Source organism: Mustela lutreola, chromosome 3 (genome assembly GCF_030435805.1).
Source record: "Mustela lutreola isolate mMusLut2 chromosome 3, mMusLut2.pri, whole genome shotgun sequence".
NCBI classification, from domain to species: Eukaryota; Metazoa; Chordata; class Mammalia; order Carnivora; family Mustelidae; genus Mustela; species Mustela lutreola.
In genome coordinates, this window is record NC_081292.1 from 123,499,856 (window position 1) to 123,515,846 (window position 15,991).

The 15,991-nt window shown below is 34.2% G+C and overlaps 1 protein-coding gene across 4 annotated transcripts in view; it reads left to right on the forward strand.

The window, feature by feature from the left end:
- KYNU (kynureninase) overlaps nt 1-15,991 on the forward strand; it is a 126,093-nt gene that overhangs the window by 50,618 nt on the left and 59,484 nt on the right. For all 4 annotated transcript variants that reach the window (XM_059166757.1, XM_059166758.1, XM_059166760.1 and 1 more), the window contains 4 exons: nt 5,599-5,660; nt 7,465-7,536; nt 8,686-8,760; nt 11,053-11,199. In XM_059166757.1, the coding sequence (XP_059022740.1) occupies nt 5,599-5,660; nt 7,465-7,536; nt 8,686-8,760; nt 11,053-11,199 (356 nt within the window). The remainder of the gene's footprint in view (nt 1-5,598; nt 5,661-7,464; nt 7,537-8,685; nt 8,761-11,052; nt 11,200-15,991) is intronic.

Consider the following 15,991-nt stretch of genomic DNA (forward strand, 5'->3'; position numbering starts at 1 on the left):
TCTCTTTAGCTGTGGCTTTTGTTTTGTTTTGTTTTTTTCCTTACTAGGTTTGCTTTCAGAACATAAACTGCATTCTAATCCTGTTATTTTATGCTTAATATTTATCATCCTCTAAAAAGGGAGTTAAGGATGTTTATATACAGGCCAAGGAAGTAGGAAGGCGATACTATTTGGTGAGATTTATTTATGAAGCTAGTAAACGCTACAAAAAGGTTCCTTTGACCATTTAAAAGTTTATAGCTCTAGTGAAACTTATTAAATATGCAAGTATTTTATTTGCCCAGCAAATACATCACAGCCATCACTGAAATTTCAAATGAGTCTCTCTCATTATAATTACTAAGGAAGATGGGAAAAAACCCCACTAGTTAAATTTATTTAGAAAAATAAAAGGATTCAACTTATTAAAAAATACATATTTATTAACTCTAGCTTTGGGGTCTTTCCTGTGCCTTTGAAATGCCATACAAAATTATCATACATATGGGACAAACTTTATTTTTTATGGTTTTGTTCTGAATATTGTATTAATTAAATTACAGACATTTGACCCTAATGATACGAGCTATAAATGATAACAATTCCTGGGGCGCCTGAGTGGGCTCAGTGGGTTAAAGTCTCTGCCTTCGGCTCAGGTCACGATCCCAGGGTCCGGGATCGAGCCCTGCATCAGGCTCTCTGCTCAGCAGGGAGCCTGCCTCTTCCTCTCTCTCTGCCTGCCTCTCTGCCTACTTGTGATTTCTGTCTGTCAAATAAATAAATAAAATCTTAAAAATATATATATAACAATTCCTTATTGAAATGAGCACAGTCACTTTCATAGAAATGAAGCTCAAGAAACAATATGTATTTTGTTTATTACATGTATCATAATCATTATGTATTATAAGTAACAATAAGCATATATAGCATATAAGTTATTTAAGGTAGTCTTTCCAAAGTCTCAAGTCATTTATGACATACATATAACAATATTTTATTTGAAATGTTGTCAGCGAACAAAGGTAATTTTTAGTTCAATTCTGAGTTTATTATATGTCTGTTTTGTTCTTTACCATTCACATTTTATCAGGAGAAATATTTCTACTATTTTTTTGTTGACCAAAGGAATGTGAATTGACCCTCTACAAAGTGTATTAGAAAGAATAATTTAAAAGCTTGATACTTAGTAACTATTATCTCTTGTTTCTTTACTTTGTAAATTGCATGTATTAGAGAAATGATTTTTTTTAAATATTTTATTTATTTATTTGAGAGAGAGAGAGCATGAGAAGAGGGAGGGTGAGAGGGAGAAGCAGACTCCTTGCGGAGCAGGGAGCCTGATGTGGGACTCGAGCTCGGGACTCCAGGATCATGACCTGAGCCGACGAAGGCAGTCGCTTAACCAACTGAGCGACCCAGGCACCCAAGAAATGATTCTTAAGATGAAAAATGAGAAGTTCACCCTATTTGTTTTATTAGGAATAGATTATTTTAGAGAGTGTTTTTAAATATATTTGTGTTTAGATTATCTTATTTGTTGCAAATCCCACCAGTTTCCCTTTTTGCCTGGGTCACTAAGAAATTTTGAGAAAATTTGATTAAATTAAAAGTAGCAAAGTTTCTGTTTCTCTTCTGCATACATTGTACTCTTTTTTTTTTCTTTTTTTCATCATTCTTCCTCAGTTTGTAACCCAAGAAACCTCAAATCCTGCTTGGAAGTGGAGACTGCATAAATCATGAAATAATTAAAATAATTGACGAGTACTGTAAAAACCAGCAGAAGTCAAATTTATTTTTGCTACCTGCAAGCTCCACACATGTGTCATGTGCAAACAGACACATTGTACATTTGGGGCAATGATCGACTCTTCCAGGTTCTTAAAACCACAGTCTTTATTTCACCGTAAAATTTCCCAAAACAAGTAACAGGCGGATAATAAAAATTACTGTGTGTACGAACTGATAGACTGGATAGAGAGCAGGAGGAGACAATGAGCGATTGTATTTTTTCATAGACATAGAAAATAATTTCAATTTCGGATGAGAAAGAAAACTGTTAATAAAACATTTTATATAGCGCGAACAATTCTGCAAAACATGGAATAAGTCTCCCTTATAATTAATGTCATATTATCAAGATGCTAGAAATAGAATTGCTGAAGAATGTTATTAGTATTATTATTAAGCCTACTTCTCTCTGGGTACATAAAAATCATAAAGGGCTAGATACATGCATTTCAGCTTATAAAAATGTTGTAATGTAGACATAAATTTGCTTTATGAAACTTGGGGTTGACCCTCTGAGAAGCAATAATCCCTAGAAGCTGTCTCCAGTTAACAAAACCTCATGCGCTAGCCACCTCTGGAGGACACAGGAATTTACAACTTGAAAGAGTGGAAAGTTCTCAGACTTAGCCTGATTACAAACCTTATAAGCAAATCCACAATAACGTTTGCATCTCTTAATCAGTTAGACAGAATGTGGATGGCGGTTCGGAGATCATCATGAATCCTCTTACTGAACACTAAGCAGCTTGGGGCCCTGTCATCTCTTGGCAAAATTTTTGAAATTAAATTAAAATTAGATGCGGAGGAATGTTGGTAATGAACATGGGCCTCCTGTATTTGATTTACAGGGAGTGGATAATGTAGACAACGCTTCCCAGTATAATCTGGAACAAAGGTTTTTATCTTTTTTTTTTTCCTAAGAGAGAGTTAAGATTTTGTCTTATTTCCTATCTATGAGACTTGAGGTGAGTTAGTTCATCTCTTTGGACACCAGTTTCCTCACTGATAGATATGGACAATTAAAGTAGATAAGTTATTGTGTGGCTGTGAAGAAGATGTGAAAAAAATACAAGTAACGTATTTAGAAGTCTTGGCACATAGTAATGACTAAATAAACATCCGCATGCCAGGCATTGAGGTAAGAAGGCCCTGCTTGTATTTAACTAAGTCACACCAAAAAATTCTGTTCAATAAATAAACAAGCAGGAAGGCACTCTACAGATGAGAACCCTGGCTCATACCCATCTTGGATGAAGTGATTCAAATCTTGACATTTACTGCAGTGAATTGTAGATGATCTTCTAAAGTAAGAACTCTTCAAATCCTGATAAGCTTTCAGGAAGTTTTTAAGAATTTTTGCCCTGCAATGCTTGTAGTTCTCAATGTTTCAACAGTAATTCAAACAAACAAACAAACAAACAAACAAAAAACCTCTTAGGAAAAAGAAGAAGAACAAAGGAAAGTAACTTGGAAGAATTTGTTTGCTTAATTTCTTTTTTATTTTCTTATGGGATGCTGATGATAATGAAATCTCCTACAAGAACAGCTCTTGGTTTCAGAAATGCAATTTGTACCTAAAGAAAAGAGATAGGTCAAATAGATAAATTTTCCTTTAAAAAAATGCTAAAAATCAGTTTGATGGGTGGTGTTTTGGTGTTAGGAACCCTTGATTCTTTAGTGTCCATAGGTTATATCTGAAATAAACATTTGCATTAATGTCCTGAAACTTTAATATTTGCACCGTCCTCAGATAGACCTGTGTACATAAGCACACACATTAAATAGACTGACCGTCTCCTTCACAAAGTTCAGTTGCAAGTGAGGTGAGCATTTCGTGAAGTGCTTGGTTGAATTTGGAGTGTTCTAAGATGAGATCCTTTTTGTGCATGGTGGCAGACAAATTATTCAAGTCAGCGAGGGATTATTTGCAAAGAATTGATCTGAGTGTTAGTATGCCACTGAAAGTGAGGGAGTAGATAGCACAGGGTCAAGTGTATGTCTACCTTAATTGAGCCTAGCACATCTGGTTCATTACATTCTTTGGTCCAAAATGAACAGTGTATTGTTTGGAGGACTAAAATTTTCAAGGAATGTGCAATTATTTGAGTCAGATGCAGTTGTAAAGCAAAAAAAAAACAGGATGTCCAGCCTTCACTACAAAGTTTCCTTTCCTTCCTGCCTCTCTGAGTTCTTTGTTTTCATTTTGGGCTAACTCACATATGAATTCTTCTTTCTTCTCATTACCTTCCTTCAAATGCTTCTCTTTCTATGAATTCTGCTCTCTTTATAAGATTGGTTTTCCTTCCTTTTCTCCTTTCACTTTCTCTGCCAAAATATTTTTTGGAATAAGTGATTCTCAGAAAAGATGCACGTGGAGAGCTAATGGGTTTAAGGATGATATTAGATGAGATATCTTAGATAATGCTTCATTTTAGAGATAACAGGATAAATTCATACCATAATGCAAAGAAATAAATATAGTAAAGCTGGCAGCATTTCTTCTACATGTTTCCAAAAGATTTTCATATTGTAGGAGAAGACATATGCCACCGTATGCAACATAAGGTTATCATATTCCTATCTCTAGTATGTCTAGGACAAAGTTTATTTAGTGCTAGGAATATAGAATGAGCTTGGTCTCATGTGCCTTGACTTCAGACACTGTTCACCTTACAAGGACCAGAGATACAGCCTCTAACTGATTGTTTACCAACATTGCACATCAAATGAAGAAATCCATCTGTTAAATGCAACCCGAAGTTTTTCTCGACTAGATGGCTATGTTGAAATAGAAATTCCTAAGTTATGCACTTAGCTGCAGTGGCCTGCCCTCAAGTGGACTTACCCTGCAATCTCCCTGTATATTAGAATAATCATTTTACTTGCTGTCTCTTCCTCTAAAATGGAACTCTTAAGAGAAGTATCTCTTTGGATATGAAATATAGGACTTGTATGACACATTTACCCTAACGCCTCACACAGTTTTACAAACAATGGCACAAAGCCCATTTTTCTCAGTGATAGTTAAGGAGATTTTCCTATTATACAGGTCTAAATGCTTTTATGAGACATTGTAAGAACTAAAAATATGAAAGTACTGTTGTTATTAAACTCTGAGTTCTTGAGGATCCAGTGTATGCTTTGTCTTTGGGTCTATTTCTAGTATGCAAGCCCTCATTACTAAGCATTAGATCAGATTATGATTGTGTAGTGGATATCTTAATTTTGCATGTGTTCCCCATCAGATAATACCTATCTGTATTAATTATCTTGCATCTCAGTGTGTATGAATAAATCCCAGAGCTATTTAGGTCTTTGTGTTTTGCTTTCTAGCTCTTTTGTCTTACAAATGATTATATATCTCACTGTAATAACAGTGAAGTATGTTTGGCAAACTAGCTCTCTTATTAAAGGTGCATTTTAATTGGGTATTAGAAACAACTAGCTTTAAAAATGTGATTGGCCCTGCTTTCTTTTGAGATACATTTACCACAAAAATGTACTCTATGGGAATTTGGCAAACTAACTGATAATAGGATAAATCATTTTTATTTTACAGGAAAAAGCAAATGTGTCATTATTTTGTTGCTATTATTTACTATATCAAAAAGCAAATATGATTTTAGTCAGCTGTGTGCATGAGAGTCCAGATATCGCTTTGATAAAATGAGTCAAGTGGGAAAACTTCCATTTCTTTGAATGACACATCAAATATGTCCTTATCTCTAAAAGCATTAAGGATGAAGAAGTGAAGCCTCCCTACCTTGTTTTTCCAAGTAACTTCAGCACTAATAGAAAAATCTAAATTATGATGTGTTTACTTTGCAGGAGCCAATGAGAAAGAAATTGCCCTAATGAATGGTTTGACTGTTAATTTACATCTTCTGCTGGTAAGTATCCTTTCCCACCAATGTTTAGTATACACTCATTTGTAGAATCTGACATTTTTCTATCTTTAATTCATGAGCATCTGGTGGTTTACTTATTTAAAAATAAGTTGTGAGGTTATTTTCATTTTTACCAGGAAATGCTGGACTATGATAGAAGGGCTTCTTCATAATCATGGGAGAGTTGACTCTTGCAAAGAGAGTTAGAATAATGAACAGTTCTTATCTCAGAGTATAAGGAATAAAAATTACAGTGGGTTAAAAGCAAAGCTGCTTGCCAGCACACAAAATGATGTACAAATGCCAGCAAACACTGAGCTCTTCGGAAAGATAGTTTGCCAGTATGCTGGACTTCAGCAGGGTTGGATTCTGGATCAGTTATATTTTTAATGGACAAATTTTGGGGGAATAGGTTAAAAAAGATTTAGAAAATAGAATGAAATTGGAGAAAAGGGATCTAATACCTTAAAAGAGTTACTGTATTTCAAGTGCTTCCTACTTCCTAAGTACTTAATAAATATGTATACCTTAAAATGTCAAATATATACTTGATTTGGAATATGGTGTCTATAGTAACCGCTTGAGGCTTTGAAAAAATTTTATTTCATTTTTAAGTGAATTTATTTCATTTTTGGAAACATGTCTATGTGACCAAAGCACACAATGAATATATTAATATTAATATATATATATTAATAATTAATACATTAATAAAAATGAAGAAATGATTGTTAAATATCCCTAAAGGAACACGTTCACAGAATATGTTAAACATGATGGTAAATAGCATAGTTTTAAGTTCAGACACCTCAGGGTTTGATTCCTAGCTAAGTTACTTTATATCTGACTCTGGACACAGTTTTGGTGATTTCTACATCTTCATTTTTCTCTGTTATGAAAATGAAGACAAAAATACCTACCTGAGGTCCCCCTGGGTGGCTCAGTAGGTTAAGACTCTGCTTTCAGCTCAGGTCCTAATCTCAGGTTCCTGGGTTCCAGCCCTGCATCAGGCTTCTGCTCAGCAGGGATCCTGCTTCCCCCTCTCCCTCTGCCTGCCTACTTGTGATCTCTCTGTCTCTGTCAAATAAATAAATAAAATCTTGAAAAAAAAAATACCTACCTGCTACGTATATAAAAGGGTGAAATGTGGTAATGTGTGAAAATTGCTTCAGCACGTTGGCCAGTGAACCACACTAAGTCAACAGTAGCGATCATTTCATTGTTACTGTTGGCAGGCAGTGTTTATTCTCTAGGAACTGTGGGGAAAAAGGAAGGGCTCCCTTGAACAAATGAGCTATTTCTCCCTGGTGCCTCTAGAAATGTCAAATGTTTCATGTTAGGGCTGAGGCCCTTCCAGTTAGACCTAAAATAAAATCCCATAAAGTAATAAGGCAGTGGAAATATGTACCAGAAACCAAATCAGCAGTATAAGATGAATCACCATAAATAAAATAAAATTTATGTAGAACATAGTATTCAGTCTTACAATAGAGAAATTACCATTAAAGGCATTGGAAAGGTAGTTTTTCAATTAAAATTTAAGTAAAGTTTGAGAATTTGTTTTTATCTCATGTAGTCTCCAAAATTTGCTTTTCTATTGATAAATATAATGAGCCAGTACCTTCTTTTATTTTATAATTCACTAGAAATAAGGCTAATTGGGAAAGGAACCCTTGACAGACATCTAGATGTGTCATTGAGTCAGGCCTTTAAAATGCCAGGATTATAAAATGAAAGTATGGTATAAACTGAACAAATGTATAAATTGTACATTAATGGTTTTCTCAATAAATCCATTTCATTGCAGTTATCCTTTTTTAAGCCTACACCAAAACGCTATAAAATTCTTCTGGAAGCCAAAGCCTTCCCTTCAGATCATGTAAGGATTCTTCCAATTATATTTATATTCTTTCTTTTCTTCCTAGAGGAGCACACCATTTGCCTGTGTTGAACAGTTTGTTCTCTAGTCTTTTTCCAAGTAACTTTACAATAAAAAGATCTGTCAAATGCTTTTGATTAGGTGTTTTTAAAATATAGATTGTAGCTTTATTTTTTTTGTCCAAGTAAAACATGTGTTAGGGGAGGAAAGGTTTGAATGGGAGCATTGATTTATTAGTCTTTTTAAAAACATTGAGCGAGCTGCTGGTTTAAATCAAGTGCAGTTATAAATGTTTTATTAATTCTTGTTGCTGTTTTACTTTATGAAATCAAATCAATAATACCCTAGTGCTTAACCCTTTAGCTATATAGAATAAGAATAAAACTTTAATTTGTCCATAGCATGCTAACATAATTATTGGTGCTTTATTATCGAAAAAAAACATTGATTAAGGATTAAAAATATTTCTTGTGATTCATTGTCTTGCTTCTTTAAGAAACTTGATCATTCCAGACATAGACATGGATAAAGTTGCATATTTCACTTTTAGTGTTAGGGAGAAATTTGATTTCTGTCTCTCTATTATCACTGTGAACTGTTAAAATCTATGTCATTTAACTGTGTCCAAATCAATAGCCATTAAAGGATAAAAACCCTGATGTTGAGAAAGAATTCAGGGTCCCTAAATTTCCTGTTCCCATTCATATCTTGTACTGTTAGTGAAGGGAACTTTCTGATGTTCTTTCCTTTTACTAATGTTACTCTTTTTGGGGTAAGCCCTTCCTAGAAGCTAGTTCAAATGTAACAAGTCCACACTACTCACTCTGGTTATTTTGTAAACTCCAGTTTTGACTTAAATTAGGAGATTTAATATCTTCTACAAATCTCTTAGAACTCCCTGAAGCCTAGATGGCCCCTGTGCTTCCATCCAATTTCTAAGATACAGTGTTTCAAGGAGTGTTCTGATTCCTGCATATAAATTAAATTAAGCAGTTCTTTTCTGGTGTATTCTCTTCAGTCACTTTTAACCTTGACCTTAGATTCAATACAATAATATGCTTTTATTGTTATTTTATTATCTCTTTCAGAGTTATTTCAATGTACTTCTGTGCATTGGATTTGATTTAATAAATCATTCTTCTTTTCCAGTATGCTATTGAGTCACAGCTTCAACTTCATGGACTTAACATTGAGAAAAGCATGAGGATTATAAAGCCAAGAGAGGTATATGAGAAAGAGAAATAAATATTCATTCTGTTTCTCTTTAGTATTGATTTTTTTCTTCATTTTCCTCAGAAGTTTATTATCCCCATTACTTTAATGGAACTTTCAAGAACGTATAAAAGACGTATACTTCTATTACTGCTAGCTCATTTTGCTTAAAATGGAGAATTAACTTGGAAGTATATGTATTTTTATTTTTCGAGGGGTAGTCATAAGCAAACTATTTTCCTATGAATACCACTGGAGTTTGCCATATTCTTTAGTGGGATGGAAAGGGACGGCAAATTCCATGTGTCATGTTCAATTTCAAATACCATTGCCTTTGGATACCTTTAAAATGATATTTGTTGAAATTGAATGATGCTTATCTTTTATATCTCTTTTTAATCTAAGTATCAAATATTTTCCTTTGTGCTTGGATGGGGTGGGGTGTAGAAAGAGATGCAGTGTAGCAGAAAGAGGCTGGGCTTATTAGACCCCACAGAAATCCCAGGCTCAGCAACTTAACTGGGTAAGGGACTTAAAGAAAGTTACCTTATCTCTCTGGAATTCCTCATATTTAAACAGGTAACAAAGGAAGCACCTAATCAGGGTTGACATATGTTCAAGATCTAAAATAACTGTGCACTTTCCATTAATAAAGATGTAAGGCCAAGTTGTACAGACTTTGACATACCAACCCTGCAGCTTGTGTAATTTGGCACCAAGAGATCCATACAGAATAAATTGTAGGCTTCACAAATGATGCTCCCAGGCTGTTAAGCCAATGTTTGAACAATTATTTCTTTCAACCCAGAATACTTTGAGAAATTAAAATCTACTCCATTTAGTTCTATTTGCCAACATGCAGTCAATTAATGGGATAGAAAGTTCTCATGCCTGCGACAGGGTATCTATTTCATGTGTCATATATAAATTGATAATTTCTAGCAAAAACGAAGATAGCCACTAATTTATCAGAAGTTCTAATGTTGAAAGAGGTAAGTGTTATGGAACCTCATGATTTAATCATAAATCTTGAGAGCATTCTTTAGCATTACTAGATTAGAGCAGGTCATCATCAGAGAGAACCATATTCTACCATTAAGCTGTACATTTCTTTTGTGCTTTATACTGATTCTTTAAATAAATAATTAGTATATAAAGTACTTCATCTTCTGCACTTTGAAATTATGGTGGACAAGCCATTTTAGAATTCTTTTAAGAAAAAAAAGAGTTTTGGGTTGCCATGTTACTATTTTTACTTGGAATTTGTCTTAGAATTACTAAGATCCTTCTCTTTACATATAAAATACGTATCAGCTAATAATTTAAAGATTTCAGTATCAGTACTATTTTTTATAGATTTCAGTTTTTAAAATAAGTTCCAGACTTCTAGTAGAAACTAAAGTATGTGCTATATTTGTGATAATATGTGCCTAACATGAGACACAGTACTTGATAAATAGCAAGTATTGCCAAAAATTAAAAATAACTGAAGGAAAATTTATGAATACCTTAAGGAGCTTCCTCCAAATATTAATGGAGTAAATGATGCTTTGACCTCAAAAAATGTCAGATTTAGCACTGGAGAAAATTTATAAAAACTTTGTAAATAGATAAGAATGATTAAGATACAAGGAGATACTTTGTGTTTAGCAGATTTCTTTTTGCTCTAGTTGTTTGCAAGACCAAGTTTAAATTCACTCAGAATTTCCACTGAGTAACCAATCATTAGTCTTAGCTGGGAAGAAGTGGAAAAATTAACCTTGATAATCTTAGTTTTACTGATATTTCCCTTCATTTTCGGAGCTTGATTTTTAGACTGGTGTGGAGGAGAGTTTACTCTTGGTTAGGTTATACTCAGGTGAAAGGTATGTGTTTTTTATCCCGGAAAACATAATGTGATGGATTAATAATTTCCAAGAAAATTTTACCATTTAATATTTCAAGGGCTTCTCATACTTCCTGGTATTTTACTGGATGGGAATAAGGAGAAAACAATTTGTAGGCATGCAAAGAGTAAAGATTAATTGAAAAACTAAAGAATAAAGCAAGTAGGGTTTTGCAAAGACAATATTTTTTTTTACGATTTTGTTATCATTTCTTATAATAACAAAAGGCATGCTTAAATGCTGCTCCCTCGCCAGACTTACGAAGACCATTAATTGGAAAAAAAAAAAAAAAAAAAACAACTTTTCTTTGAGGGTTCTTATGTGGGCAAGAACTCAAGGTGAATTTTAGATTGGGAAATAAGACGTGACAAATTTGTTATTGTAGATTGGGTGTAACTTGTGCCTGACTCAACTTTAGGGTGAAGAAACACTGAGAACAGAGGATATTCTTGAAGTAATTGAGAAGGAAGGAGACTCGATTGCAGTGATCCTGTTCAGTGGGCTGCATTTTTACACTGGACAGCTCTTTAATATACCTGCCATCACAAAAGCTGGACAAGCAAAGGTATGTACAGCATTTCCCCATCCCACCTTGCCCTGAAATCACTCTACTGAGTAGTCATCTAACTGCACTTCTAGTGAGATAATCTTTGTGTGTGTGTCTGTGTAAAGCTATTTAAAGAGTTAAAAAAAAAAAAAGTAAGACTTGCATTAAAAAAAAAATCTGTACTCTTTTGCTTTAGGGATCTTTATTTAAACCTTTTCTTTGTCACTTCTGTTGTCTCACTTCTTCATTACCATCTGCTGTCCCAAAGTTTGCCTCTAATCAGCAAGACAGGTGAGCTTCCTACAAGGTGATGTCATTGGTAGGAGTTAGTCCTTTAGCAGGCATGAGACAGAATACTTCGGATAATAACTGTATATGCCAGGACTTTTAGAAGCACAACTCTGGGACTTTGTTGTACTCATTCTCAATGTAGTTCAGTTCTCACTTAAACTTAGGTGCTTGAAGAAAGGGAGATGCAGAATAAAAGTTAACAATAGATCGCATTTGACACAGTGTACTTGTAAAAAGCCACTTCATTCTTAAGACTCTTGAGAAATTATGATCCTGCCAATAATGAGAGTTTTTTCCTACATTTTTCCAAGTCATACATAACATCGTTTACTATTTTGAAATTGTGTCTCTTTATGTATGTTTGTAAAAAAAAAAAAGAAGGAAAAAAAAGAGTATTTTTAGTTTTTGTTTGCCTAAAAAAATGAAATTAGAATAATAATATTCAGCAGCTATAATTTGTATTTAAAATCCTTAAATTTCAGTTCTATTTGATTCAACAATGAAATTATGCATTTAAAAAGGTGACAATGGAATTTTGTTCTGAACATTAATAAGTTACAGGATTAATATATGTGTGAGGTCTCATTAATATATTCAGTTATTGAAGCTAATGAATAGAACTAATGAAAAGAAATTTAGCACTGTTATCAGCAGTCTCTAGGAACTTCCAGCCATGACTTCTAACTGGTTTGATGGATAAGTGTGAAAGTGGTGCATTACAAAAGATATAAAGATAATGTCTTCTTAATTTCGGCATTAAATGTTAAACACCAAAATAAAGCGAGGTCAATAAAAAATTATATTTTAAAATGTTATGCAAGTAATCAGCAGTTCCTGATCCCCTTAGTATACATTAACCTTCATTGAAATGAGACAGGAAGATAGAAGACAGACCACGGGTTTTGGAATCACAATCTGAGGTTTAAATCTTGGCTAGATCTTTGTATTGTTATATGATCTCGGGCAAGTTACTTGACTTTTCTAAGCCTCTTCTCACAAGGGTTAATTTGGAATAGCTGGACCCACTTCATGAATTCGGTGTTGAGAAGGAAGACTGTAAAATATGTGCTGTATTGCACACATTCTGCTTCCATGAAGGCTCCTTTGCACCTTGCACTGTCCTCAACAAATATGAAGCTATAGGAAGTGGCTCAGATAGACATTTTATTTCCAATTGAAAAGCAAAATAAATCTGTTTACCTAGGTGCTTTATGTAATTCTCATTCCTAAGTACTTTGCTAAAACATTCTCTCAGTATTTTCCAGGCTTGCTTTTACTTAAAAAGTATAATAAATGCCTACCATGTGACACTCTGATTAAGCCTTCAGTCAGATGAAGGTAAGAATGAGCAGTGCCATCTCATTGTAACTGCACAGAATTGATGGATACTATGGGAGTGAAATTGGGATTGAGTAGACTTTAATTTAACCATTATCAAAATTATTCTAATGCTCATTTATACTCTGGCTAGACAGTTTCTCCCATTCCCAATGGAAGGTTGAGAGAAGTGATTTTAAACTGTGGACTTACATAGCTCTCTTGGGTGGTCTGTGCAGATAAATCTGAAGGGAAAGAAAAATTAAAGGTATCAATCAAAAAAGAGGAAATTCTGGAAAAAAAAAGGCATTAAACATCACTGTAGAAATTGCTAAATAAGATAATAAAAAATGTTTCTGGAAATGAAGTATGGCAGGAACCAAATTGATATTGAGAAGGAGCAAAGAAAGTCAACAAGAATAGTTGTTTATTTCATAACCATGTAAAAGGGAAGTGGGAACAGGAATTTTGAAAAATATATTAACTAAAGAAATGTATGTATTATACCAAAAAGAGTGCAAATCATAAATAAGTGGCTTGATGAATTATTTTGAACCCATATAGTCATCACCCACATTAAGAAACTTCTAGAAAATTTATGCTGCACAGAATCCTCAATTGTGCCTTCTCTAAAATACTGTTACCTCCCCTCCAAAGGTACCACTCCTTCCTCTAGCCATATATAGTAACTTTATCCATCTATAAATGTGTTAATATGTATCTTTGTATCTGTCTTACTGGCTCATTATTACGTTTCTGGGATTCTTTCATGTAGTATGTAGTGGTAGTTTTGTGGGGTTTTTGGTAGCAGTGGTTTCGTTTTTCTTTTCATTTCAGTGTATTGTTTCAGTGTATGAAATCAATCGCAATTCATTTTTGTTTTCCATTCTGATCAGGATAGGTATTTGGGGTTTATTTCCATTTGAAGGCTATTGTAAGCATGACTCTGAATATTCGCAGACATTAGGTAAGCTTTCACACCAGTTTCTGTTACATACATACTTAGGATTGGAGGTCTTGGAAATAGATATACATACGTCTAATCCTAATCAATAGTACCAACTTCCCGAAGGGTTGTACCAATTTGGTATATACTCCCATCAACATGTATGAGAGCATCTGTCACTCTACATCCTCACTGATAATCAATCTGATTAGTTTCTAGTCGTAATGCTTTGTAGTTTTAATTTGCACTACCCCTGACTATTGATGAGGTTGGGATTTTTCAAATGTGTTTTTTGCCTTCTGAGTGTCTTCTTTTAAGAAATACGTGTTCAAATGTCTTGCCCAATTTGCATTCGGTTTTCCGTCATTACTTGGCTATAGATGGTATAGAAGTGGATTTTGAAGCATAGAGAAAATACAATATTTCCAGTGATCATATAAAAAGAAAAATTAATTAATCAAAAGAACAGTTTTGATTCATATAATGAATTTCAGATGCTGAGGCTTTTCTTAAATGAGAAGGCCTGAGGTGGTAACAAGTAGGGCTGGCCAAGGAAAATTAAACATAGTGTCAAGTTATAAGGGAAGGCCAGCATATGAAAAGAGATGTCAGTTTGAAGATACATTTTCCTTTTTTGTCTTTGAAGCTGTTTACTTTATTCTATATTATTGGCCAACCCACTATTTTGGAAATTTGCCTCACTTCCCTATTTTTAAATTTTTCATATTCTATTAGTTGTTCCTACTAATCATTTCTTCTTTTCTATGCACACTGAATGTAGTTGCTCCTCATTGTCCTTTGAATTATTATCCCTAGAGATTTTAACCCTTTCCAAGATTCCACTCTTGTTGCCAAGTGAAAGCTAGAGAGTACTCCCACACTCGAAAAGGATTATTTGTGCTCCTCTCCCTATTCTACCTGGAAATCCTACATCCACTCCGAAATCAGTAGGCTCTAGTTTTGTTTCCCCTAAAAGGACCCTTCTGGACCTTTAGACTCAATCCTGACATTGTCCTCCTCTTTGCCTTTTCAACCAGTCACTTTTTAATCCCACCTTCTCAGGGTTGGTCTTTTCTTTAATATTCCTGAATTAAATTAATTAAGTTTCTAAGCTTCAAAAACAAAACCCCAATGAGAAATTGGGCAAAAGTTGGGGATTTCTTTTTCTCGCCATGAAAGATTTGAGTTAGGAGACTGCTGGGCTGCACTGAGCAGTTGAGGAATGTCTGAGTGGCATCTCTTGGGTTCTCTTGGTTTTTTCTCAGGCTTCTCACATCGTGGTCACAAGGCAGTTGTCCCAAATCCAGATATCATGATTCTATTTAAGACAGAAGGAAGGAGAGAGAAGTAGCAGTGCAGCTTCATCTGTCCCTTTCATCCAAAGTGCAAAATTATTCCCAGAAAAAGCTAGCAGATTCCTGCTTATGATTCATTGCCTTCTGAAGTGGTAGCTTCAAAAGAGCATGAGTAAAGAAATTCTTAACCTTTATGGTATTATAGTAGAGACAGGCTAAGAAGAAGGGTTTGTTTAACCAACCCACAGTATTTATTACATTTCCCATTTTCACCCCCAAAGGGACATCATTGTTTCTAACTTGCTGCCTCTTTCCTCTTCCATCTCTTCCTAACTCCCCCCCCCCCTTTTTCCCCTTCCTCCTTTATTTCTTTCTTGCTTTATATTTTATTTCCCACCTCATTTCACAAAACATTTGAAAATGAGTCACAGGAAATTGATTAGACAGAATAAGGGAATATAAAGGGAGAGAATAATAGGAAAGTCTCTGAATCATCTGGAGAAATGAATAGACTCCCCATAAATTATAATGTCTCAGCTTGGATTAAGATAAGAAGTAGGTAACAAATAGAAATTATTTTTAAAAAAAGAAATTATTTTCAGTGGAAACTCTTGGTGTATTAGGTAGATTAGGACTTGGTAACTAACTAGTAAAGCTATAAATGCTTTCATTCTGATAGATGTTTATTTATTGTTCATGCAGCAGCCAGGAATCAGCTTTCTCCCATGAAATGATACCAGGTTTTCAGTCACTCAGGATTGTGTCCTGTCGCTTTCATACCCTGGATCCTTTGTCTGATTCAGCCAAAACAATGGGGTAAAAGGATGTGAAGGGGCATGCTAACTTCTTAAAGGCATTGACTTAATCATGGCAAAATTTATTTTCACTCATATTCCTTTGACTAACACATGGACATTTCTGTGAAATAAAGTATATTTGTGTACTCAAGAATAATAGCTAC